This window comes from Athene noctua, chromosome 1 (assembly GCF_965140245.1).
Source record: "Athene noctua chromosome 1, bAthNoc1.hap1.1, whole genome shotgun sequence".
Classification (NCBI taxonomy): Eukaryota; Metazoa; Chordata; class Aves; order Strigiformes; family Strigidae; genus Athene; species Athene noctua.
The window spans coordinates 89595097-89622475 of record NC_134037.1 but is presented as its reverse complement, the minus strand read 5'-3'; the positions used below and the strand labels follow the sequence as shown (position 1 = coordinate 89622475).

Sequence of the window (27379 nt, the reverse complement as noted above, 5' to 3'; positions counted from 1 at the left end):
CTGTTTGCTCCTAAGGATTTTTAAGGCTCTCCTTTACTTGAACATGCTTTGTACTTCTATCAGACTTTTCAGTATAATATAGGGAATACCATGGCCAGAAGACTACGATTTCTCAGGAGTTGTATCCTCCCTGGAGGAATAAGAACATTCCCTACTCATTTTCAGAGAATCTATGTATTACAGGATACCAGACACTAGTCCTCACACAGCTCCTCTGCTGATTCACCTGACCACCAAGCCAGGTAGTTCTGCCTAACCCAGCAGTTTACCTCTCCAGCTGTCTCAGCCCTTCGTGCTGGCATCCAGACCAGGAGCCTGGCAGGAACACTCTGTGTTCCTTCACTTCTTCCTGAGAAACCAGGGCATAGGGAGGAGATGGTACCAGCCAGGTCTCATGGACACAAGTACGACTTACCAGGTGCTGCAGCATCAACTTTGAACCAACAGACTGAAGGAAGAGAAAAATATTTTTTCCTTTCACAGAGAAATTCTAAATAACATTATCCTCACTGTTGTCCAGAATAAAATTCCAGCTCAAGGTGGGGCACTGCCGAAAGATGTAAATGCAAGTGCCAGAAGTCAGCAGCCTCTCCAAAATAGGGAAGAGGATAACTGAGGGTAAATAGGGATGCTCTGTGAGCACTGTACCACTTTGCATTTATTTTCCTGTGCTTGCCAGGCCAGATGATGTTGGGTAAAACTAGGCAGATCCAGCTAGCCAAGAGAGACTCGCTGAGCAAGTTACATAATCTTCTATTCTGATACCCATACTAAGGAGGAAAGTCTGAAGTCAATTTATAGACAAGTATGTGTTTGCATGCTCCAGCATCATCTTCGTGTCTTCAACTATGTGGGTGTGGAGGGAATTTGCTGTTTGCAAACAGACACATAAAAAGAGGAAATGCTCAACTTAAAAACCATAATTAGCACTTGCTGCTGTTTTTCTGTGGCTTGTGTGCAAAATGAATTGTGCCTGGGCTGAATTTCCTGACTCTTCTGTATTTCCCCTTTCACTAGTAGCTGAAGCAGTAAGAAAACTAGGGTGGTACTAGTTAGTTACCAGTGCAGTAAAGTTTATGGAGATGAATGTCACTCCCGTATTCATTTCTTCTCACCCTCCATAGTGGGAGTCAAAGTAGTCTGACATTATACTAGTTCCAGTGTAAAAATAAAGAATGCTGAACAAACTGAGCAGTTCAAAATCACAGTTCAGGCAGGTCTAATTATTGGCCTGCTTCTCATATGCTACAAACACAGGATTGGGATGTGCTCTGAGAATCTAATAGATTATTACAGTCAGGTAATTTTTGCATGCAATGCAGCAATTCCTCTGCTGTATTAATCAGAGCCTCAGCCAAATTTCTCTGCAAATCACTGAGGGATCTTTTTGCAGGCTGCTCTGTGATTTTGCCGCTCCTTTTCAGCTCCATGCCAGACGCAGCTCTGGGCTTTCACCTTCTAACCCTAAACCTAGGCCTTGGCTAAGCTTTAGCTCCCCCCTGCTGTAGCCTACATGAACAAGTTCACAGGGGAGAAACATTTTCACGGCTTGCACTGTTATTTTGCACCCCCTTTGTAGCCTCACACCCACTGCAGGTTCAGGCTTCACCCTTCTCCTAACCCCAGCCCCAACTCTAGATCTGTCAGAGCCCTGAGGGCACCCACAGGCCTTACAGGTCCTTGGAGTTCTCCCACCTGCCCCCAGCCCAGGAGCCCACGTCAGCTCCCGGGGACATCAGTCCTTGTCCCAGTGGTGCCACAGCATGGCCAGTCTCCAGCTCTCCACAGCCCTGTCCCGCCATGGGCCCCACTGAGCTGGTACCACATTCCAGCTTGGCCTCGGCCTGTTCCCAGGGAGGAGCCCAACACACAGGTGGGTGGGACAGGCCCTGTCTGCCTGCCCCTTCCCTGCCCTCCCACCATGGGGAGCCCCCCAGCCCTGCAGCACCTGACAAGACCTCGGCATTGGCTGAGCCTTCATCCCCCTTTGCCCACAGCAGCAGCCCATATGAAAAAGCTCTCCAAGGAGAAATCCTTTTGCAGCCTACATAATCATCTGGTGCCCAAACCGGCACAATCTGCGATGATGGCTTTCTCCATGAAACATCAATATTTAATAGTTCGTGAGTATGTGAAACAGAGGCTCAGGCTGTCAATGCTGTTTGACTCTCAGCCAGACTTTGCAAAGCAAATATGAATGAACCACCATGGGTGTTCCACAGTATCACCTATATTCACTACGAGAAGAGCAGAGAAACCATTAGCTACAGAAACTACTACATCTAAAATCTGGAATCACACATCTTCTTATTAAATGTATAATCAGTTCAGCCCCTCCTGACTATGTATTGCTCAGGTAAAAGCAATGGAAAATATAGTCAGCATCAGAGACTAAAATCTGAATCTTAAAGTTCAGATTTTGAGCGTGTTCTTAGGACCAGTCCCAGCAAAAGCTGAATTTCACAATAGTCAGATTTCCTATACAAGCAGTTTATATTTCTAGAACAGTATCTCACCAAAGGCGTACCTCCATGATCTTCTCGCCAATGAGACAATGATCTCTTTCTCCACTGAGATGATCACCCAGGTTGGTCAGGGGTTGGAGCATGTAAGGTATGAGGAGATGCTGAGACAACTGAATTTACTTAGCCTTGAGTTGGTGAAGGGGACTGCTTAGTGCTGTCTACAACTGACAAGAGGGTTTAGAGAAGATGGGGCTAGACTCATTCTTGGAGATGCATAGGGACAGAAGGAGAGGCAAAAGACAGAAACTGCAACATGGGAAATTCAAATTATAAATAAATAATTTCTTTTCCCACCATGAGCATGGCCAACCACTGGAACCAGGACTCAGAAGTTACAGATACTCCATCCAAAGATATTCAGAGCTCCATGAGACACAGACCTGAGCAACCTGATGTAACTGGATCTACTCTGAGCAGGAAGTTGGACTAGATGACCTCCAGGTGTTTCTTCCAATCTGAATCATTCTGTGATTTTACAAACATTAGCTTTTAAGAGGCATGCAAAATACTACTGCAGCATATTTGAGTATAAGGCTTTAAACATTTGGGTTTTTGACAAATACAAAACCAGCAAGGGATAAAACCAGATTCTGCTGTAAATTAAAGAGGAATTTTGTTTCCATGAACATCTGGGATGTGTGTGCAAATTGCCATACTGCTAAACAAAGAACTGGCATGAAGAGAAAGAAAAGGATCTGTTTTCATTTAGGATATTGTCCCTTGGAGCTAACGTATTGTATAATGTGTTTGGGGTTTAAGTGTAGTTATTTGTTAGGAATTAAATATAAACATAATTTTCAAAATTCAAGAATAGTCCTTTTTGGCAGAACTAGAGACAAATTTGAATCAGAACACAGCTATAAAATCTGCCTCCTGGAAGCACTGAAAAAGTTGTAATCACTTCACAGGTACAATTTCAGAAGTTGCCTAGATGTGCAGGAATCCAGATTCCAGTGGCAGTCACTGTTACTTAAGCTCATAAGCACTTCAATATTTTCTGAAAATGGGACCTAGGCTCCTGAACCATTCCCATCTCAGTGCTCTTGGAAACGTGGTGTCTTCAGCAATTTTGAATTTTTTATTCTAGGAATATATGGTTCTTGTCTTCACAAGATACTTGTTATTTTTATGCAAATTATACCTGAAACTAAGTTTGAGCATACTCTTCAGATTCAGGTGTAAACTTCAGCCTAGATCCATGCCATCCTTAAGCATGGCAATTTATTAGCAACCCTATTAATGGGAAAGTCAAAACCTCAGGTTAAGTACCTAATTTCTATACACAGAGTATAGCAAGATTGAGACACTTGGCTCAACATCACCTCAGCTTGGCATGCTGCAAATATATCAGCTGACCCATGGGAAGTGCTGAAGACAGACATTTCTGAAATAACGTCTCTTTCCTAGACCACAGCACTTTTGTAGCAATTTCTTTCTGGGTGTAGTCACCAAGTCACACATAATGACTGGCACCTCTTTTTTATTTTAGATGTGGCTGCTGAAGGAAGACAATGGTAGCTACAGCACCTCCCCAGCCCTGCTTTGCTTGCTCACTCTCACTTGCTACCAGTGGCCCTGTGGATCCCACACTCCTCCCTGCAGAGTGGAGCATTCTCAGCTGACATTATCAGAGTGAGGATCTAGTCTCTCCTCGCATATTATTTAAAGACATTCCTTTGGGTTGCATGTGCTGCCATTTTTTACTCTTTTTGTGTTCAGGTATGCCTAGAACCCAGTTCTCCAGTTTTCCGGAGAAATGGACGAACCTCTAGGTTACTATACAAAAGTCAGGCATATTCGCACAGTACAATGGTGGTTCCCTGAGGCACAAAGGATATCTGCTATCACCATCACCTCTTCTGTATATATATGTGCATAAGCAAGTGTCCTGGCATGAAGGTAAGCTTCATTCAAGCACAGACTTAAATGCATTTCGGTTTTGACTCTTAATGTGATTGAGCCCATATCCCACCATAAGAGAAGTAAAATTTTTACACGCCCTCTCTATTTGCTCTATCATACTACTCGTTAAGCAAAAACAATGTGCTGAGCATAATATAAACCAAAAAAACCCCACTGTGTCTGTGCCTACATTCAAGGCAACCTGAAGATTTTGTTTTCTGTGATACCAGATGTCAATAATGTGTAACAAACTCTTACATGATGTAATATAATTTCACATAAAATAACAATAACTTCTTACACACAAATCCTGCTTATAGACAGGATAAGGCATTAGAATGACAAATGTGAAGAGCCAGAAATAACTGAGACAAATTTTGTTTTCCTTTCTTATTCACAGTTACTAAATCTAATGTGATTATTCAAAAAACGCCCTTTACATTTCCTGCTCAAATTTGCTGACAATTAGTTTACCAATCCCATTGTTTGAACACTCCATGAAGGATATAGCCTCTGTGAAAACCCACCGACTCCTCTTGCCTTAGGTATGCCTTGCTTACCTTCTCTGACTGATTAATCCTATTGACTCAGGTGTTGCTAGCTTATCAGTCCACTCTTCACAGGTGAACAAAGGAAATTTTATGCAAGGGCTGCTTCTATTGCTTATGTTAATCAAACTTTACTGATACAGATTTTGCCTCCTCCCAGCAAACCCTGACATCTTTCCAGCTTGCAGACAATTACATTATGTATTGCACACTTGTCTGAAGTATTTATCTGTGTTGTAGAGCTTCTCTGCAGCAGACAGCATGTCGGTGCCTGTGGATTCTCTGAATTCCCAGAGATGGGAACCAGATGCTACCATAACTATGCATACAAAAAATAGTCTCTCCCTATAAAAAAAACCCTTGAAGGACTTTATTCAGACTTTATGAGCCATCAAGTGGAACAGCTGGGATTTTTGGGGTTTGACTTTTTTTTTTTTTCACTGGTTTCATCAGTTCAGTAATTTTAAGGCACAGACACTTGCCCCAAAGCCTTTGCCTTCAGACGGAATATGTTTTTTATTTCAGCTTTGGCTGCTAGATTCTTGTCTTAATTTATATGTCAAAATATTAGAATTTTCTTTTCCCACTGATACGATTTTTTACTGATCTACTTCTGTCAGCAGTGAATGCCCATCACCTTTGCTGACTGACATACTCAACCCAAGAGGCAAAGAAAGAAGTAAAGCACTTAGAACTTTAGGAAGGCTTTTCCTTTTTAAATGATCTATATTGATGTACTTTCTGAAACAGACAAGAAATGGATGGAATCTCAAAAGAACAGGAAAACAATGCACCAGTAAAGCAGATGTGTGCCCAGAGAAGCTATGAAAAAAACAAAGATTCACACATTTAGTTGCATTAAAAGGCAAAAATTAAAATTCTAGATACTGGCAGTTTAACAAACAAACCACCCAAAACCCAAAACACACCTCTGAAGTTCATCTACAAAAACCCACATCAATTAAAAGGCTTACATGTTAAATCACTCCTAACTAAATTAAGAAAATAAAGAGTTTACTCCTTTCCTTTATGGCATTTTTTTCTTGTGCTTTGTTACAGCATTGCTTTCTGACAGAGGAGCAGAAATACTATTCCTTGCTGCTGCACCTTTACACACGACCACGTCTTCCCAGATTGTTAAATGAGACTATAATGACTCTCTAACATAACTTCCTGCATAGCAAAAGCAATGGATCTTCCCTACATTAAAACCCTAAAGCCCCCTAAACTATGGTTAAGTACAGCCTTTTTTGTTCAAATATCAATTTTAATTTAGAAACCAGACAGTAAAAGAGAACTCTCTGCTACTCTTGTTCATTTCAGCAGATCATTCCCCTTTTCCTAAACACACACAATTCATTACAATTCTGAATTTGTCTAGATTCAGCTTCCTGCCATTACATCTTGACATGCTTTTGTCTGCTAGACTGGAGTCCTCTAGTATCACGTTCCTGTTCCCTGCACACTGTCAACACATCTCTCTCTAAATCTGTTTGATAAACTAAAGTCAAGCTGTTGGAAGGCATGTTTTAATCATCTTAGTGTCTCTTCTCTGAGGTTTGTCCATTTTTTCACCATCCTTCTCGACTGTGGAAATCAGAACCAAACAGCGTTCCAGCAGTGACTGTATCTATTCCTAATGAAGAGTTAAAGTAACTTCCCTTTTTCTCTTCATGTGTTCTTATTCTTACAGATATTCAAGAGTTACATTAGCTCTCCTGGCCACTGTGTCTCACTGTGTGCTCATATACAACTAATAAACCATGACACACAGATTCTTTCCAGGAAGCACTTATCAGTACATAGGCCCCTATTCTGCAAGCACGGTTTAGATTCTTCACTATTGGATTTATGATATTACATTTGACATCAATGTAACACCTATTGTTGGCCCAGATGACTAAGCAATCTGTTGCTAACAACCTTCCCAACACCACCTGAAAGGTTTAACAATATTTTTATATTGTTGCCTTGGAACAGTTAGTTCCCTATGGCATTCTGTACCTCTACAGACTCCCAACAGCAGAGTCATTTAACATAATACATAATTTCACCTAATTTAGTCTCTTTAATGCGTTCCCAATTTGTTTCATGTTGCTGTAAAGGATTAATCAAGAATTCATAGGGTGTTAACACAAATAGTTCAGTGAAATCTGCATAGATTGTACTGTATCAGTTGTACTTTATTAACTAAACATGTAATCACCTCAGGAAAAACATTTCAAGCCAGTATGACCAACACCTGTTTTCCACAATCCTAATCCATTGGCAATATTTTAGTGTCTTTAAAAAAAAAAAGAAAAAAAAAAGAAAAAAAAAAAACAGCACAGGTATTTTCCTGTTTGCTGTGAATCTATGTCTTGTCCAGTATTGTTCCTGGAGACCTGTATTGTTCCACTAAACCCTTAAATAGTGGCATATTAACTCACTGGTGCTCCCAGAATTTCTGGACTTAGTGAAATAATACTATTTCCTTTTCAGAGTTCTGTTTTATTTTGTTTTCCTTCCTTCTAGTCCCATTCCCATGCATAGCTTGATTCAGAAGATATATGAATTCCTCATTCCAATCAGTTGTCAACATTATTTCGTGAGTTCCGTAATACAAAATCTTTCTCTTCAACTTGTGTCATTGCAGGATTATTTTTCTCAGTTTTCATTATGCAAGTTCACTTCTGACCTTCATGCATGCAGAGAGGAAAGAAAACCAAAACAACACAACAAAAAAAAAGAACCAAGAACCTGAATATGTAAAACCTAAAGATTCTTACAACTCAAAGATCTAAGACATTATCTTACTTATCTTTTGCTTTATCTCATGATGGTTTGTGTCACTCGTGACAGGTAATAGCTGGGGCTGAGAGAAATGCCAGCTTTGGAACACACACCCTATTGTGTGGTGTTCTATGGAGAGAGCCACAATAAATCAGAAGAAGCAAGGTTCAAACAGGAAGTCTAAGGCTAATTAACTGACCTGAACTAAAGGCCATGAGACCCTTGGAAATCTCTGAACAGTGCCATCTTGCACATTTTAGAAATACACAGTTGGACATAACTCAGAAGTCTTTCACCTTACACAACCAGTCAGATATTCCACAACATCACAACTGAATTAAGTAGTTCTGTCTTAATCAAAGGTTGATAATGCTGTGTGAGGGGACAAACATAGTAGAAGAATAGAGCTGGAAAAGAAATAGCTATTGCAATGAGAAAGTTTAGAGTCACATTAATTTGTTTCTCTTACAGTAATAAAAAACAAAAGCAGAAATAGGCACCTTTGAACTTTGAGTGTTAATATGGTCTATCCTGAACAGGTTCATAACTCAGCTTGCTTACATGGCTTGAACAAGAGGCATAGTGCTGTCCAATTGCTATGTATTTTTTTCTTTCTAATAAAAGGATGACTGATTTCTCCCTGTATTTGCATACAAAGAGATACTCAGAAAAGAAACAGAAATAGCAGAGTGGATTGAGAGCAGCCTTGTGGAGAGGGACTTGGGAGTAGTAGGGAGTGGAAAACTGACTATGACCCAGAAATGTCTGCTCACAGCCCAGAAAGCCAACTGTGTCCTGGGCTGCATTAAGAGAAGTGTGGGCAGCAGGTCAAGGGAGGGGATTTTCCCCTCTGCTCTGTCCTTGTGAGACCCCACCTGCAGTGCTGTGTCCAGTTTTGGGGGCCCTAGCATAAGAAGGACATGGACCTGCTCGAGCAGGTCCAGAGGAGGCCACAAAGATGATGAGGGGGCTGGAGCACCTCCCCTGTGAGGACAGGCTGAGAGAGTTGGGGTTGTTCAGCCTGGAGAAGAGAAGGCTCCCGGGAAACCTTATAGCAGCCTCCCAGTACTTAAAGGGGGCTACAGGGAAGGTGTGGAAGGACTCTTTACCAGGGAGTGTAGTGATAGGACAAGGGGTAAAGGTTTTAAACTGACAGAGGGTAGATTTAAATTAGCTATAAGGAAGAAATTCTTTACTGTGAGGGTGGTGAGGCACTGGCACAGGTTGCCCAGAGAGGCTGTGGCTGCCCCCTCCCTGGAGGCATTCAAGGCCAGGCTGGACGGGGCTTTGAGCAACCTGGGCTAGTGGAAGGTGTCCCTGCCCATGGCAGGGGGGTTGGAACTTCCAACCCAAACCATTCTGTGCAATAATTTCTGCTAATATTGTCTTTTCTGTCTTTGCCTACATTTCCACAGTTTTCACTTATTCAGCATTCTTTCTTAGATTCAAAAAGATTACTGCTGGAGTAACTAGCTTGGTTTCTTTCTCTTATGACTTGGGACAATAAAACCAAAGAGTTCCTCACTAGTTATCAGCAGTAGGTTTTAGTTTGATTATTTAAAGAAATGAGGATGACTAATATACAATCTAAAGGACATTTGAATCCATTGACCAATTTTAACCAGAAAAATAGAGATGTTAAAGAAATTGTCTCTATTTCCCCTGGAAATAGACAGCTGAATAGAAGAGGCAAACCCTGTCAACACTTTGACCGAAGATATTGTTGCCAATTCTTTATTAAACAGCAGAAAGTACACTTGAGGAAAAAGCCCCTAGAATTTACCAGTCATAAGAAAACCTCTAAAGCTATACCCCGAAGTCATGAAATCTCAAGAAATGTATTCACAAGTAAAATTGTCTCTGTTAGATACAATGTTCCTGTAATTACTTATTTCCTAAACGTGCACATCAATTTCTTGTTCTATCCTTTAACAGGTCTGTCTCCTGAAAGGCAACTAGTAGTGTCAAATCAAGATGCATAGTAGAAAGCTCTGGAGCCCGTCCTGCACGCAATGTATGCATGTCATCTGAACTTGAGTTACTCAGAAGACACTAACCCAATAGTTTGAATGAAACATGGCAATGGACAGCAGCTGTAAGAGGGACATTATGTTCAATCTACAGCTGAGCAAAGATGTGAGGTTCAAAGTCTCTGTTTGCTACAGTCCACCTAGTCATGTATATAGGTGTACTGTGGTCTTACCATATTTTATAACCACATCACAGAGATGCATATATATAAGCCCAACTGGCAGTTGTCTACCAAATGTTAAATTATTTGGCAATAAACAAATACTTCAACATTTCAACCTGTTTTCTTGTTGGAGTTTTTATTCTATGAGCAAGGAAAACTAAAATGGTCTGTATTCACTGGTAACTGTAAGGAAAAGCCATTCAGTGGCTGATTGCTCTCAAGGTTAAGAAAACACTGACTGGCAGTGGACAACTCTACAGACAGAGTAAATCACAGCTGGAATTTCAAGACCACTGGTGCAGCACTGTAACAGTACTTCTTGTAACAGGAAAATAGTAATCAGAATAAAAAGTTTGCCACAGAACTTCCAGGTGTTTAGGAAAAAGTCTTGTTACTATGGATTTATTATCTATTTCCATGAAGGGTTAGTTTGATGGTATTAGAGGGAAAAAACAACTGGTGGTGCATATAATTTCCTGCTATAGACAGTGCAACTACATCAATTCATCTTTCTCTCTCCACAAGCCAAGATAAAGACACTATAAATCAGAACTCTTATGTCAAGGTTTAAGGGAAGCAAGAAATATGCAAAACAGTAAATCAACATGAGGCTGCCTATACTATACTTGACAGTCACAACTATACTAGAAGTCAGAAGATTAATGCTGACCATTTTTATTTCCACTGCCCTAAGAGTAAAAGGCAAGATTAAACACCAGGAGTCTGTGGTAGCAGGTGCTGAGGGATTACCGCATATGCTGCTAGCAATTTTTCTCAATGTACATGTCAGATGCATGGAAATACAGTGTCAAGGGAAAGAAATAGCCTCAGTTTCTTTTAAGTTTTCCTAAATCAGCAGGGAGCAGGTGTTCATGTAGCAAGTAGTCTGGCACCCCAAAAATCACTCTTAGAAATTAGAAGGCCAAACTTATCCTTAGCCTCCCCCTTTGTGATCTATTGAAATCAGCAGGAAATCACAGGATGTGGCAAGAAGTTACCTCTGTTTTAGCATAGTGTATGGAAAGCAGCAGAGTTCAACTTCCATACAGCTAAGTACTTTTGTACTGAATGCTTGAAATCATCTAGGAAAATTGGGAAAACTAATCCATGAAAAGTTGCCTCCTTCCTTAGCAAGCCACTAAAATAATCAGTGTTTCAGTGCTATATCATCAGCATCCAATATTCTTCCCAGTAATGCAAAGCATTTATCAGTACACAACATCTAAGACATGAGAGTGGCAGCAAGAACGGGGCCAGCACAGTCATTTACAGGTCTAAAGCTTCTTATCTGTAACAGCAGCAATCAGCAAGGTACAAATAGAGAAAGCAAACTTTAAGTTAAGGTAACATCTCAGAAACCTCAGACAAAGGCCACTGCTAACTAATGAAGACAGGAGGTGTCTTGGTTATCTCCTTCTGCCTCGACAGAGGCTACATAACACATAGCTTCTACAAAGCATTTACAATGCATAAAGTAGGTTAAGTAGGTGCTTGCATTACTGACCCTTTTCATTGTAATATAATCAGTTATTGACTCTAGGATCTGAGAGAGATGGACAGTGTTTGCCTACTAGCTAATGGAGACCCTGGTTACCACAAATTTTCATGGAGTTATACTTGAGAAAATAAGCAGACAGAAAAAAGGAGAGAAAAGCACATAAAAATGTATTGTATTCCCAGATTATTTTTTTTTTACTTAAAAGTCAAACACAGCTGAACATATAAAAATTAGTAGGACAAATGAATTCTAGATGCAAGTTCACATACTTGTATGTACAAAAAAAAGTTAAACTGAAAATTATGCAAAGCACTCACATAATTACAGAAACAAAAACCTGTAAACAAACACCACAGATTCTTACAGGAATCAGAAAAATTCTAAGATTCTGATTTTCAGGCAATATATATTAGAAACAATTAATATAATGAATTATACTTGGGAGACGACATCCATTTTAAAATAACCTCTTCAGCAGAAAAACTTTCATACTATGTGTCCTTTGCTTTAAAGAACCAGATATTCATAAAATGGAATTGGGGAGTAAATCACAGAGAAACATCATAATAGCTCAAAACTTTCCAAAGAAAAAGGGAGGAAAGGGGAGCTTTACTTAGAAAATTATCAAGATTTCTCAAGACTGTGAAAGACTAGTTACACAACAAACTCCAAATCTTAATATCTTTCAATAATGACATTATTCAATGATTACCATTACCATCAATACAAAACTTACCATATGTGGGGCAAGTGCAGATCAGGAAACACTCACCTTGTGCAGTGCACAGAAGCAGGTGTAACATATTTCAATACAGACATAACATCAAAGTAACATACCTTTTGTGATTGGAATTTTAATTTCTCTGCTCAATGGTCAGTAAATTGCTCCTGGATACTAATCTTTTACTTCAGATTGTTCTAAATAATCATTTTAAAAACATGCGTAGTCCAGAAAACTGTATTTGTTAACTTAAGGTAAATGCCCCATATATCTGAAGTGAATTACTTTGATATTAGGAACATGAGAAGGATTTACATCCTTTTTATCATTTACGTGCTTTGAGGCTAAGTAGATGGCACGCCCCTGCAACTATAGGATTCTACGATAATCTAAGGGTAATTTTAGCTTATTTCTTTTTATAGCTCCATGGACTACTCCCAAAATTGTGTTTAAAAAAAAAAAATAAAAAAAAATTCAAGGTCCATTATGTGTGTTTCAAGCTATGAATGAAAGCTACTAATCTGCAGCCAACATATAGTGGATCTAATTGGCACGAAGGTTCACATTATTTCTGTTTACAGCCCAATGCCAGATTAAACATATCACAGCTAGATTTCCAACACAGGTCTAAAAGTGAATACATTTTCTTGAGTTTTTGTTTAAATAACAGTAGCATGCAAGTATCAGAAGATTCAGGCACTGGTTTCAGACATGTACCCAACACACATCCTGTTAGAAATGGACCTAGTCTGGAGTCTTGTTGATAATTGGGTTTTTTACAATCAAAAGATATGAACTGATCCAAACAAAAGTTCCACAAGGAATGTGTCAGCTTTGAAAAAGAGCCACCATTGGAAATTGTTTGGAACCCAAGACAGAACTACCACGCAAAATTAAAGATCATTCAAATACCTTTGCTTTCCCTCATCCAGATGTGTCACTTAAATCCTTATTTTTTTTAGAGTGTTTCAGATCATTGCCTCCACTACTAGGCACTTGCTATTCTTGCATGCAGTTCACACAGTCTTTCCTGCCAGAACATTTTACTTTTGAACCATACAAAAAGAGTATTCTTTATGTCCCAACTGCCAGCCTTCTTCGGATTCAGGGGAGTCAAGATTCCCTTTTGATTGGCATTTACTTTATACACATGAAATAACACCAATAACAGGAAGCAGAAATGGCTTGCTAGTTAGGGCTCTCACAGCAATGGGGAGCACAGAAAAGCAGCGACTATGAACATAAATCTTCTACATTTCCGATGAATATCGAGCAAGTACAAAAAAAACCAGCCCCTGAAGTTGTACATTCAAACCTAGGTGCCACTTTTAAATACTTGTTTTATGGTCTTTCAGGCTGAGATCCTTGTGATTGAAATTTCCCCTACTAGTTGGCCCCAAGATAGGCTTTGAAGGTAGAATTATTTGTGAAAATGATTTACAGATGTTTTAAAAATTGCTGCCAGCATTCCTACTGAAAGACAGTCTATAGATCTTTTAACATTCTTCTTTTTACATATTTCATATGCAGTATATGATGAGGATGAGGGAAAAGAGTAGAAATTCTGATCAGAGTTGTTAATAAACAGTTATTCAAAATGTCTGAGGGACTGACCACAATTTAACCGTTAAATTTAGTTTGTTCAGCTAATGAAAGAAAATCCTGTTAGGTTCAGCATAGTTTATACGGCAAGAAATCAAAATACATTTTCACTTAAGACTCAGAAAATAATTTTCTCTTAGATGTTGAGGTCACCATTATTTGACATTGAGGACTTCTCAAGCAGTGCCTAAACCATCAAACCACTGCATAGCTTGCAAGAACAGTTGGGTCCACCACTCTTCAGCATGAAGAAACTCAACTGAACCATCTGTACTTCAGACCATTTAAAAACATTCAAAACTTCAACAGAACTTTCAGAAAGGCACAGAACATGGGACAAGCAGTTTTTGCCACCTGACAATATTCACGGGCTCTTTCCTGAGCACCAATGCCCTGGGTGTGCTTGCACAGCCAGCTGTGTATCTGCACAAGTTACAAGAGTATCAAGAGGAGATTCCTGACCCGGCTCCACATCTGCTAGCATAACACTTCAGCTACACCAGGTACAACCAGACTACTGACACAAATCAAATGTTTCTCCTGTGGAGATTCCAAGCCAAAGCTGGGCTCTGTGGTACGGGAATACCCACTCCAGCCCATTTCCCTTCTCTACTAGCTGCTACCTCTGTTTCTTACCTGGTTTGCTGCACATGTTCTGACAAACCCTCTGTTGCAATGCCAGAAAAAGTTCATTTTTGTGAACTTCCCTCAGACCTCTGAAAAATTCAAACCAGGACCTTAAAATGGTGTGATTAATTTAAAACAATACATAGTCTTTAAGGAAAAGTCCTGGTGTTCCTGGATTCTAAACCTCTGGGCTTTAAAAATTTTCCCTATAAGCAGAAAGATTGCACAGACTTGATCCTTATTTTAAGTTTCAACAAAAGTCACATAACATTGCACCTATAACGAAAAACAGCAAACATCAAAAGTTACGTGATAAGCTGATAGTTTATCATGTGTGTGCAAAAAACAGCAAGACATGAGATTCTGGGGTCTCTAGAGCAATAAGTCATCAAAACAGCACAGCAGCTTTAACAAGAGGGTCCCACAAGTAGTGTCCTCATATAAGCTTTGTAGTTCATGCAATATGTACCAGAATTTTTAAAAATACTCAAAAAGGATTATCAAGAGTCGAAGGGAAATTTGCGGAGCATTCAACAGCATTTTGACCACAACATTCTCAATACCCCTCAGCAGCAAGGCACTGCCTCACCTCCTCTTCCCCCAGCTGCCAAACCACACAGAGACAGGGAATGAGTGTAGGAGGGGTCACCAGAAGTTTTTCCAAGAATGTAGGTAACTGTAACTACAGTTTATCCCATGATGAGTAGCTGCATGTCAGTTATACATGAAGCTTTCTATTCTCATTTTGTCTCAGATTAAGAAGTATTTTTAAAATCCAGACATTTCTGCATTTCGTTTGAAAAAACATGCCTTGCTACATCTACAACAGTAGCATTGTGTGGCCTTGCTTAGTGTTTAAACTGTATAGAGACACAGAAAATGATCCCTAGAACAGACTTTTCAGGCTACTCTCAAGATTATCTACATTCCCATTAGGTTCAATTAATTCAAATATGACTATATCAGATTTCAGACTGAGGCGGGCTTTTATTCAAGACACACTGTTACACTTCCTGACCAGCAACAGGAAACAACTTTCAGACTACCATTAAAAAATATCTCCTTCTCAAAAATTTTTACCTTTTTTGAGGTCCAAAATGAAATGGGCTTTTATGTTTCTCCATTGGCCTGATACAATAAAATTTTCCTCCCCAAGAAAGAAAGCAAGCTTACTGTGACAGAGCAAACAAGGAACAGTACCAAGATCTCAAGAATCTCTAGGTACTGTAAGGACAACTGAAGGCCTCTGGTACAGTTTTGACTTTTAGTTTCTGCACCATGCTATCATCCTTTGAGAGACTATTGAAACCCTACAGCCCAGTCACAACAGAGAAGTTATACTCAGAAGGGCAGGTTTATTTACAGAGAGTCAGACCAAAGCTGAAGACAGAATCACAGAAGTTTTCTCCATGTAGAAACCAGCATAGATAGGAACAAAGTTCAGTACAATGTCTTTTGACGTGCTAGAGCATCACAGAGACACCAGTGAGACAAGCGACAGAAAATCCTTTGTTCAGTTCTTTGGCAGCATCAGCACCAACATATACTTCTCCCTTAACTGGAGGTGGCACACTCCTACATTGTGTTTGGAGGACACAAAGCAGGAGGCCAGTACACCTGAGACTGCAATGGCCCAAAAATGCAGTGCTTCTTATGACAAAGATCCAAACTGAAGGCAAAAGTTAACTCATGTAAAAATACTAAAATGCTCTGTGATTGATTCTTTTTGTGTAAAGAATCTCACCACTATTTCACATTCACTAAATGAATTATTTTCATCTTTCATCACAGATGTGTACTAGTAAGAAGCAAGATGATGCTAAATTAGCATGGATTGGAGGATCTGAGACAAAAATGAGTGATAGCCCTGAACAACAGAAAGGCAAATTTGGTGTTTGTCATTAAAAGTGCAATCAGTTGAATTCAGTTTCTGTTTCAGAATCACCACTAGAAATTCATTATTCATACCTGTATCATCTAATATTCATAAGCCTACCAGCAGAGCACTTTGGACAGTTTTCAATGTTTGTTCCTTTAAAACATTCACATACTGTTGCATGGGAATCCTGACATACCATAAATTCTCTTGCAGTGATATCCTGATAAACGACAATTCACAGAAGTTGCAGCCCTTTTAGCTGGCTTGGAAACCTGTCAGCTATAGATCACAAAACGTAAGAGTCAATTATTGAGACAAGTGATAAGTCTCCTGGCTTTTCAAAAGAAAGTCACTGTGGTGGCCTTCAGACACTTCTCCATGACTCAATGCCAGCTGTACTCCAGTCAAGTGAGTATCACTGTTGGACTAGTAGTGTCTGAGAACAGAAAAATTATGAGCTCACAGTATTCCACTCCTGATATTTCTCAAGTAATTACAACCAAAATTTCCCTCTGATGCCTTGACATTTCCTCCATACTATAGCATTTTAGTTAATTGAGGTTTTTTCCTGATGATGGATGGCTTTTATATCTGAGCATCATCTGAGGTTTGCTTTGCTTGTTAGGGAACTTAAGAGTAAAATACTGTGGGATGTTATTTAAATTTCAAAATAATATTTTTTGCTTTTCTACTTCAGCTTCACATTAGCAAAATTCCCTGTCTGGGTAATAATTTCTTACTTACTGACCACGAAAACATAGAATGTGACATACATTCAAACAAACCCAGGCGTAGTTGGTAGTCACTACTCCATGTGCCACTTACATTCAGAAAAGGCAAAAGTTTAGAATTCACATACCTGGTATGAATGGCTGTTTCATACTGTAAGCAGTGCACCATGTTAATGAGCTTGACAACCACTGCTTTCTACTTCGTATTTTATAATACACAATTATTTATGCTTGTTACCCCAACTTTATGTGTCTATTTGCGTTTTTGTAAAGTGCAAAACAGAAAATAATGAGATCCACATTCTGAAAAGAAGTTGTGGATTTTCTTGTTAGGAGGTCAAGCAGCAACAAACTGCTTGAACTGTCAGCAGATGATATAACTTGAAGTCCAGAACAAAACTGATTTATATCAGTGATATTAATCTAATTATGCAATACCCCAAACTAAACTAGACATTTCTGTCTTGCTAAGTATAGTTTAAAAACAAAGAGTCTAAACATGAGATCTCTGCTGGGCCAAGCATACCCAGAATTCACACCACCAGCTAGAAACTAACAGAGTTATATTTAAAATGCTGTGATTTACACTAGGAGTTTTGAGTAAATTTAATTAGTTTCCTACATTTCAGCAGAGTATATGAAGAGCAAATGAATTCTCCCAGCATAAAACAGTGAAACAATTAAGAACAAATGAGTTAAACCATCTTCATAAATCAGTTCAGGCTAAAATATGTGCTAATCCCAATCTGCACTCCAGTTAGATATTACCTTATAAGTACATTCAGCGATTTTAATTTAAATTGCCTGCAGTTAAAGAGAAAGGGGCAGCAAATGGAGAGCACTGGCATCATCCACATCTGCTATTGCAGCATCACATCTGTAAAGAAAAAATGGCAGAGCTGCCCCAAACAATGTTCACTGGGTCTTCTAAAATACTACTCTTAATCCTTTTACATGATTCACTTGTTGTGTGACACTGAACATATGCAGTCCTCATGTTTGTGAGGAAAGACAGGAGAGGAAAATCTTCTTTCCAGATTTACAGTGACTTTGTAAGTTTTCCATTTACCTTAAGAATAAAATAGAATCATGTGGAATTACTAACAGTTGGCTCTCTAAAGGGTAGTAAATTAATCTGAATATGCCTGAGGCATTCACTCAAAAGTTCACTCCATGTTTTGAAATTCAGATCTCTCACTAGATTGGATTGGAAGTGCTGTAAAAATAGTTTATTCTCTTGTTATTTCATTACTTCCACAACTCTTCCCAAGTTAATCTTCTAGTTACTGAAAAGCATAAAAAACAAGGATTATTTAAATTTCTTCAGTTACATAAGGATTCAACTGGGCTAAAAAGATTATGTTCTGTAAAAAGTATATTTCTGCACAGAAAAATATTTGTTGTTGATAGCGGATATTTCACTTATTAGCTGCTACGCCCTTTTAAGAAACAATTTTATTAACAATTTATGATAGCCATGAGATTTTTTTAATGAAACTTTCTCTCATTGAGATTTTTTGAAACATTGGCTGAATATTCAACAGAAAGGGTGTACTGAGGCTGATTTTAACCCTCAGGTCAATTCAAGAGCATGACAGGGACAGAAACTGAAATCAGAAATCTTGACTTTTCAGTCTGAAAGTGGAAATCTTGATAATTTCCCTAGACGGAAGTAAAATTCAATAACAAAGACTGAAGGTTGCCCACCAAACAGAAATATCCATCTCCAGTTAGCTCTATAATTAATTGCCTATCTCAGAAAATTACTTGGATAGGCCCTTCTCATTCAGGGATCCACCCCTCTAAAAACATCACCAAAACAAGTATTATTCTGAGAGCACAATCACATTTTAAACCAAATCAAGAATTAAAGAGATATTTTACAGAAGAATGTATAAATATTATCCCCATCTTACAGACGACTGCATACAGGCAGATTAAATAACATTTTCATGGTAATTCCCGCAAGTTTGTAACAGGATCTGTATCTATAGCCATGTTTTGACATGTGTGCTGTAGCCTGTCAGCCTCACTTCTTCACTACAGAATCATCATCTCCTTTGAATGAAATTATGTTTCCAGAGAAGGAAAATCTGAGAAATCTCTCTTACCTGGCAAAAAATGATGCTGCCACCGAGGTGCCTGTGGATACTTCACTGGCAACATATGTGCTCTGGGAAGCAGGGAAGCTGTACAAGGAAGGTTTATCTGCATTGTAGCGGTTCAATGCTGCTTCAGTCAGGGCCTCTCGACTAGTCTCTGTCATAAGCTGAGATATCTGAAGACAGAAAAAAACGAAAGTGTCATCAGCTAAAGCTCACTAGCTGACCCCTCCTCATCCAGAAGTGCCTCTGGGTTGCAGATGGAGTAAGAGAGGCATTACATTCACTACATCTTTGCTGCTCCATGAACAACTTTACTGCTTCTGTCATGCTAATCTACAGTACTTTGGCTCATCTCTAACCCTGTCTGCATCAAAACTAATGGGATAAATTCATCCCATCACTAGAAATGTCAATAATGTCTATGGCTTTCCATCCATATGGAAAAGAAAGAGTAAACCATAATCCTTGCTCTGTTTTACTTCAGGGTACAAGACACACACCTTAGATATGTGTAAGATATTTATATTTTACTTCAGGGAACAAAAAAATATGCAATTGTTTGCCTTTGTAAAACAACACAGCGCTAGTGCATTGAGTATTTTTGTTGACCTTTCTCCAGAAAAGCCAGAACACAGCATACAAAGGAGTCCCTTGGGATCTTAGACTATTTATCATCTCTCTGGAAAACTGGGATCATTACCAATCACTTCCATTGGCATTCTTAAAAAGGTTTTAAACATCCCATGATTTCATTCTTCTGATGGCCCATTTAACATTTTTTCTCCTGTTAGGAAGCCACATCTCAGCCTTTCCTTGTCTGAGAAAAGAAACAGAGTTCAAACAGATGTGACCCAGCTCTCCTCAAATTACCTGAAAGATCTTTATTGACTTCAGAGTAAGCTGGGTCAGCCCTATTGAAGCATACCCTCAAAACTTTGATTTCAGGTTCTTGACTATTACATCTGCATGAATTTACCATGGTGTGATGTCATCTATTGTACTACATGCAATTACTAATAGCTTCCTTTTGCTCCTTCCTTCATTTCAACCACAAATAGCTTTTGTTCACCAATGCGTGTCACAAAATCGCAACATATGCCTAAAAAGAACCCTCCCAAATAACTGCTAGCAATCATCCAAGGCATAGCTTCCTTCACCCTGCAGAAGGTTTGCAAGAACCAGTCTCTCACGTGTTCACTTTCAGTTCTCATGCCTATCATTATCACCACAATAACAGAACACGTTTGTGAGGCACATCAAGAAAAGTACTTGAGACCATCGTGTAGTTCTTTTTTGCTTAGGTTTGTTTTATTTCAGCCATTAAACACTTCAATTAAAGGCAAAGTTGAAGAACTGTGATTTGTACTTGGGAGGGAAAAAGACATGTGGTATGGCAGCATTTTTTAGACCAACTATCAAGCCACCTCTATTTCTTTTATAGAGAATTGTTACCCATTCTACTATGGCTAAGAAGATAATCTAAGAGTTTATCCTTATTTTACATATTTTTAGGCCAATCAACTGTAATCCTTCAAGAACAAGAATGCTAAACTTGCCACTATTTTATGAGGAACCAGTAAAATTGCTGAAAGAGCCCCTATCATATTAGTCACACATCAAGCCCTTCTAATTTACTGATTCACTACACTGAATGAGCACTGCTCTCAGAAGGCTACAGCTGAAATCTTGGACTTAAATCATCTCAGACTACTGTTAAAACACAGGAATTTAGGCTGGCTGCCAGGATACCTTCCTCCATTTCCAGCATGCAGGCAAACAGACATTTGTTCTTCAGTGTTCTGCTAACCTATGTATGTCCACTTGGGGCATCCAATACATTTGAATTCGCTAAAAAAAAATAATTCCTCAAATTTTCCATAATTTTTGACCTATCCCCTCAAATTATTCTGAAAACAGTTTCACCATCTACCATGTTGAGAACTGCTAAACAGGCAGATTAAAAAAGCTCTCCCTTCAGAGCAGAGTACACAATATAAACCTAACCTCATCTTAGGCCATCCAATTCATATATGGAAATCAGGGATGGATCATCATTAATCCATTGTTGTTTCTGACAGTGTCACCAGGAAGTGCCACTCACTTCCATGACAACCTGACAGCAGTTAAGAAGTTGATGAGTTGACCTATCTCAACTGCAATCTCGATTGCAATCATAATCTCCCCATCTTCTGCCAAATAAAGATTTGCAGCTCCAAATATGAATTTCCACAGCCAGTGCAGCACATTTCTATTGGTATCAAAAGATTCCCTGAAGTTACAAGATGGTGAAAGCTTGAGAGAGGCATTTCAGCCAACTGCAAAAGAGGAAAGGATTTGTGTGTGTTGGTGTTTGGGACACCGAGAAACCATCCGTCATGACATGGGCATAAACATAGTAACTAAATGGTTTCTGTGATTATAGAGACTTTCAGGTGATCCATGTCAATATCCACAAGTCCCGTTAATGTGAACAGCACAGAGCAAACAGAGCAATAAAATTCCTCAAATTGATTGTGGACATTGCCTGAAAGGTATTACTGTTAAGCTTCCTCAAAAGCTGATTAGATACTTGGTTCATGATGTTTTGAATAACTAGTTCTTAAATACAAGCACTCCAAAATAATCAGTCACTTCCCAAAGAAACATGAGATTCTTTTAGAAAGATATAAATATAAACCATTCCCCCTCACCTATGCACACAGAAATAGGTATTAGTCAGCAAAAGGAATGCCTGCATATAGGTCACATTTTCTTACAGTAAAATGCAAAGGAACTGAAGAAGAAGCTGGAAATCAAATATATTTACAAATTCTGCATTTGTGGAGTACCACACTATCCACAGTACAGAGAGAGGAGAGATAATACTCATTTTAGGAGCTGTATATCCTATGGACAGATGCAGAATAGGGTTGTTTCTATATAAATGTAGGCTTTTCAGTAGTATTGCTATTTTGTGGTGTGTCCTACACAAGAATCCAATTACTACAGGGATGGTCAGCTGCTCATACTGCAAGCTGCAAAACATCTGTATGGTACTGACCACCAGAGCTGACTGGAGAGGCAGCAGCTCTGCTTCCTCTTCATTCACACAGCTTGCTTTCTTGCAGGGAACAGGAAGCTACTGTTGACATTGATATTCATGTATTATTTATGAAAAGCAGCATTCCAGTGTAAACAGCCACGTTGGAAAGCCCTCCAAGAGTTGCCCCGGTTGGACACTCACAATGGGGCATGTTGGGCTTGTTAAGCATCCTCTTGATCCTGAGGGTCCAGCACCACCACCTGGTTTCCTTACCTATGCTGGCACACTTCCTGGACAAAAATCCGTTTCTCAGTGGAAACTCTCTCAAAACTAAACTCCCAAATGCACATACTGCCTGTCCTTGCGCTCCATTGATTTACTGCTTGCCTCAGCAGGGACACTTCTTATTTGACAGTGCATTACAAGGACTCCAAAATGGGAATATACTTTATTTTACCTAACACAAGACATAGACAAATTAAGACAAAATAAGAACTGGCTTAAGCCTCAGTCCAGGATCTCCTAATTTAGGAATGGTTTCCAGTTTCAGCACTTGCTTACTTTGCCAGTGTGGGACTTTTCAACAGTGAAATGTCTCCAGAAGCAATAAAAGCTGAAATATTTCCCTGAATTTCAAACATTCTACTACTCTTTCCTGGGAAACCTGCAACACCACTTGATATTACACAGGTAAAAGCCCACAGAAGTACCTTGTGATGCTGCAACACTTAAAACCTCAAGCAGAACATAAAATTTTGCTTGAACAAGTCCCGCAAGTCACTCTGTTGCTATCTTCTCCTTATATTAAAGCAAGAACCGGATAACAAATTGGAACTTGGTATTTAATTATGCAATTATCCCTTTGGCCATGCAGCCAGTGGAGATGAAGTGCAAAGACAGTGCTATGCCAAATTCTGGGCCAGGTTGAGAACCCCTTTTGTGCCCAATACTTATCAAAGTATTGTTTATACTGCACAAATTTGTACATCTGGGTTAATCCACAGGCTGAGTACCTCACTAGACACATGCCCACAATATTTGACTAATAAATCCTCATTTACTCCCAGAGTTCAATACATATACATAAAGTAGTGGGCAGAAAGAAGTTCAGATAATGCCACATGCCCACAATATTTGACTAATAAATCTTCATTTATTCCCAGAGTTCAATACATATACAAAAAGTAGTGGGCAGAAAGAAGTTCAAATAATTCATATATCCAGAGATTACTGATTTAGAGACAGTTTTACTGCATTTCTTTCTTTTGCCTCATAGATTGGAGAGTATAGAAATAATTTAAACTATTATACCAAACTGAAGAGTGGGCTTTGGAGGTAATCTTACCATCTCATTTATTCTCTCCTCCAGTCACAGTATCAAATTATCCCTTTCTCCTCTGACATTGCTTGCAGAAGTTCATACATACACAAACTTGAGTAAATGCACCCAGGATATAGCAAGCATTTAAGGAAAAATACTCATAGAACAGGCATTTCTAAAGCTCTTAGAGACTGTCTTTTTTTCCCCCATCCCAGTTCAAAAGACATAGATAAAATTACACTTTGAACATTAACAAACTCAGGTTCTTTTTTTTTTATGCCCTTTTTTTTTTCCTCCCCGATAACATATGCCTGGCAAGAACAGTTCATGTTCTTGTATCTTCAGTGTCACTGTCTCTCTCATTAGATATTGTTTCTGGATTTAAGGGGGAAAAGAAGAATTGGTTCCTCAATTCCGTTTCCATTCTCTTCTGTGAGTACCCACATAGCACATACATGAGGTTTAAGATTGGTTAATAGGATATATTTCAAGAAATTCCTTCATTGAATTGTTGGCAGCACATCACTGCCTGGATAAGCCACAGAAAGACAAAGCATGGAACAACGCAACCTTTCATGCCTCAATAAAAACCTTTTAAGTGCATATGGAACAAGACAGATGTCCCTCCCAAGGCCCCATTTTTTTCTCCTGTCTCATAAAAGCAAGGCATCCATTAACCTCCTCTTTCACTGCTTTCTGACAGTATACAGCAAGAGCCGGAGATAAGTCATGATTTCAACTCTCTACTTCATAGGAAAAAGACGGCTCTGCAACTAAACCACAGGTGTCAGCCAGGTTAGATTCTTTTCCTATTCCAATCAAGTTGCTCTGTGCAGAAGACTTGCCACCATAGAGTATGAGGTTATATTTACATAAGAGTTTTTTACAGCCAAGATCACTGATGTTTCTAAAGCTCCTAACTGAAATAACTGTACAAATGGAAGTTAGCATTTATGAAAGATGTGAAACATACTTTGCTCTGGAGGTAGTGAAGCATTCAGGAGCATCCTCAAAATCTAGTTAAAGTCGGTGACTGACAAATGAACTGGATGCATAGAAATGTATCCATGACTGAAGCCAAATTCAAGATACAAATCTGTGTTCAAATTCACTATGAAGCAGTCCTCAGTGTCCAGAAATCCTAATCTCAGGAGAGAAGCTCACTATCAAGAAGAAACTGAACATAGAAAGCTCTCTTTCATAAACACACACACACACTCATGAATTACTTCTTTGGCAATCCACTCTTGATTCAGAGCAGCACTGAATTTTCCACCCAATAAATACTGATGAAATTACTTCCTGACTTATTTTAGACAGCAAATGTCTACATTAACCAATGAAAAGGTTCTTCTTAAAGACCTCCCTTTAAAAGATGAGTTGAGGGAAGCTCTGAAGGATACCTCTCTCAAAGCTTTAACACACTAATAACATCATAAATTCTTATAAACCTGCTTGGAATACAAGCTTAGCAGCTTAATTTCAAGTTTTCCATTACGCACAATCAGGTGTTCCGGGTCTTCTAAAATATTAATCTTTACCTTCAGTTCAAGTACTTTTGGCTCATCACAGTTTATTCTCAGTCATAACAAGATAAAGTTATTCTTCCTGTTTGGCTCAAGGAGCCTGGTTTCTGGTCTATGGGAGTGATGAAACAAACACTGGGAGAGGCATCTCACAGTCCATCATTCACATGTGTCTTTCTTCTGACACATGTATAGAATACCAAATCTTTCCCAGGAAATAAGCAACCTCATTTTTCCTGAGCTTGACCTACTCCTATCAATTCTTACAGGTTGAGGCAAGAACTCTAACTTACAAATTAATCTTGAAAACTAACAGAATTCTTCCACTTTCTTTAGTGTATAAAAGATCATTGTCAGATGTGACAGTGTGGTGGATTGCAGAACAAGATAAAAATCTTAAGTCTACAGAAAGCCACCAGCTTCCCAGCCACTACAGATTTCAGCGGAATTACAGTAACTTGCCTATAGAAAGCAGCATCAGAAAACAAATGGAGCAAGACCTGACACTTCTTCAGTCTCTTCAGCAGAAGGGAGGTTAACAAAGGAAATATTGGAATTCTACTTCATGCAGAGAAGGCAGCTCTCAATAATGGAATGTATCAATAAGTAGTAGGCCCTCTTCCTATAATTTGGCTATTTTATCTGAGCCCCTCTGGAAGTACTCACTTCATCCCTTTTGCCTAACATGCAAGTCCCGCATTAAGTTCTGTGCAGTAACAAAAAAGTGTAGCATAAATTTATGTATGGTTGCATTGAAAGGACAAGGTGACAGCTGGGATCCACTGGGCTTAGTGCTCCCCCCCCAAAAAAAAAAGAAAAAATAAAAGTGGATAACTTGACATTTACTGTATTTCATTTCATTTTCATAATTTTAAAGTGTTGTTGGGAGAGGTTATCATGTGAAATTAGGAAAGGGAAACACTTAAGAGTCAGTTTCAAATATCATAAAGTACAGCTTCAAATGCTTTGAGGTAAATCTGGTAGAGGGTTTACTGAACTACAAATAAACTGGTGGGGTTTTAAGAGCAGAGGGGTAGAGAGAAAAAGGAATCTTGTGCTGCCCACACAACTATCAAATAAATTTTAACACATTCTTCACAGGGCAAAAAGGAACAATTACACTATTCAATCAGAGCAACTTGAAAGTGGTGGGGATTTGCCAAGTCAGTCATCTTTAATATACCACGGACTACCAAGGACGTAGTCTGCATCTGTCACAAATCACTCACTACAACAGAGGTGACATTTAAGGAATTATTCAGGACAAAATCCACCTTTAGAAAAAATAATTTTGAAACAGTAGCAAGTTCCTATAGCTAAGGGCACTGGTATAATCTTACAACATCTTGCCATTTGATTATGACCTTTTTCTCTCATAGCAGAGTACTGAACTGTTACAGCTCAAGATCACTGCAACCCCTGATACAGACACTTTGTGAGCAAGAGCAAGGCAGCAATTCCTGATAGTCCTTTCCTGTGAAAAGAATGTGTTCTATGAGGAACAGGCAGAAAAAGGACATGTATGTCTGCTGCATTCGGGCTCTTTTCTTAGATGTAGATTTACCTAATGCTGCTTAGCAAAGGCAACTCACTGTTCATTGTGAATACTGAAACTTTAGGAAAAGTCCTTGGCCTGTTTTGATCCTGCTATATTCGGATTTCCACACAAAATCTGAAATATAAATCTAGCAAAAGGGGCTACCGTAATGGCACAGATTTTGTGTCTAAACACAAAACAGTGCCCCTTAGAGTAAAGCTTTTCAAAGGGGGAATCACTAGGATGGCAAGAATGCTGATTATCCTTTGCATTTAACAAGGAAGAGCAAGACTGTATTTAGCATAAACTACTTTTACTTAAACATTACTTAAGTTATACCATGACAGCACCTAGAGCTTAATTGTAACCTCCAGCTTCCTGGTGTCCAAAAGAAAGATGACCTTTGACTGATGCAGCCACCTCCCATGTCCCTCCATAAACAAGACAGCTATTTAATACAGATCCAGTGCAGTCCTCAGCACAGATGAAATCCCAATTTGTAGACATGCGCACACCCTCCCATCAAAACTGATATGATACAGTTAGTTCCATCTCACACTCAAGAGACTATAACGTTAAATGAAATATTTTAGAAATCACTCAATGTCTTAAGATCAGCTACTTAGACATGCAAATAATGAGGATTTCTCTACTGCAAGATGTTTTCCTCTGATTCTTCCTCTTAAGAGTTCTGCCTTACAATAGAGTATTTTTGAAATTTTTTATTTATGCTTTACTTTCCATTGTAAATAATGACAATATTTTCTCAGATATCCAGTATTCTCCCTCCTGTTTTCACTCAGCATACATTCTTGCCCTAGCTTTTAAACTGAAAACCAAAGCAAAACAAACAAAACCAAGACCATAGT

At 39.0% G+C, this 27379-nt stretch overlaps 1 protein-coding gene across 1 annotated transcript in view; it reads right to left on the bottom strand.

Annotated features, from left to right (window-relative positions):
* The window catches only part of KIF26B (kinesin family member 26B), a 298248-nt gene that overhangs the window by 160384 nt on the left and 110485 nt on the right, over positions 1–27379 (bottom strand). Inside the window, exon 4 of the mRNA XM_074925552.1 lies at positions 19111–19277. Within this exon, the coding sequence (XP_074781653.1) occupies positions 19111–19277 (167 nt within the window). The remainder of the gene's footprint in view (positions 1–19110; positions 19278–27379) is intronic.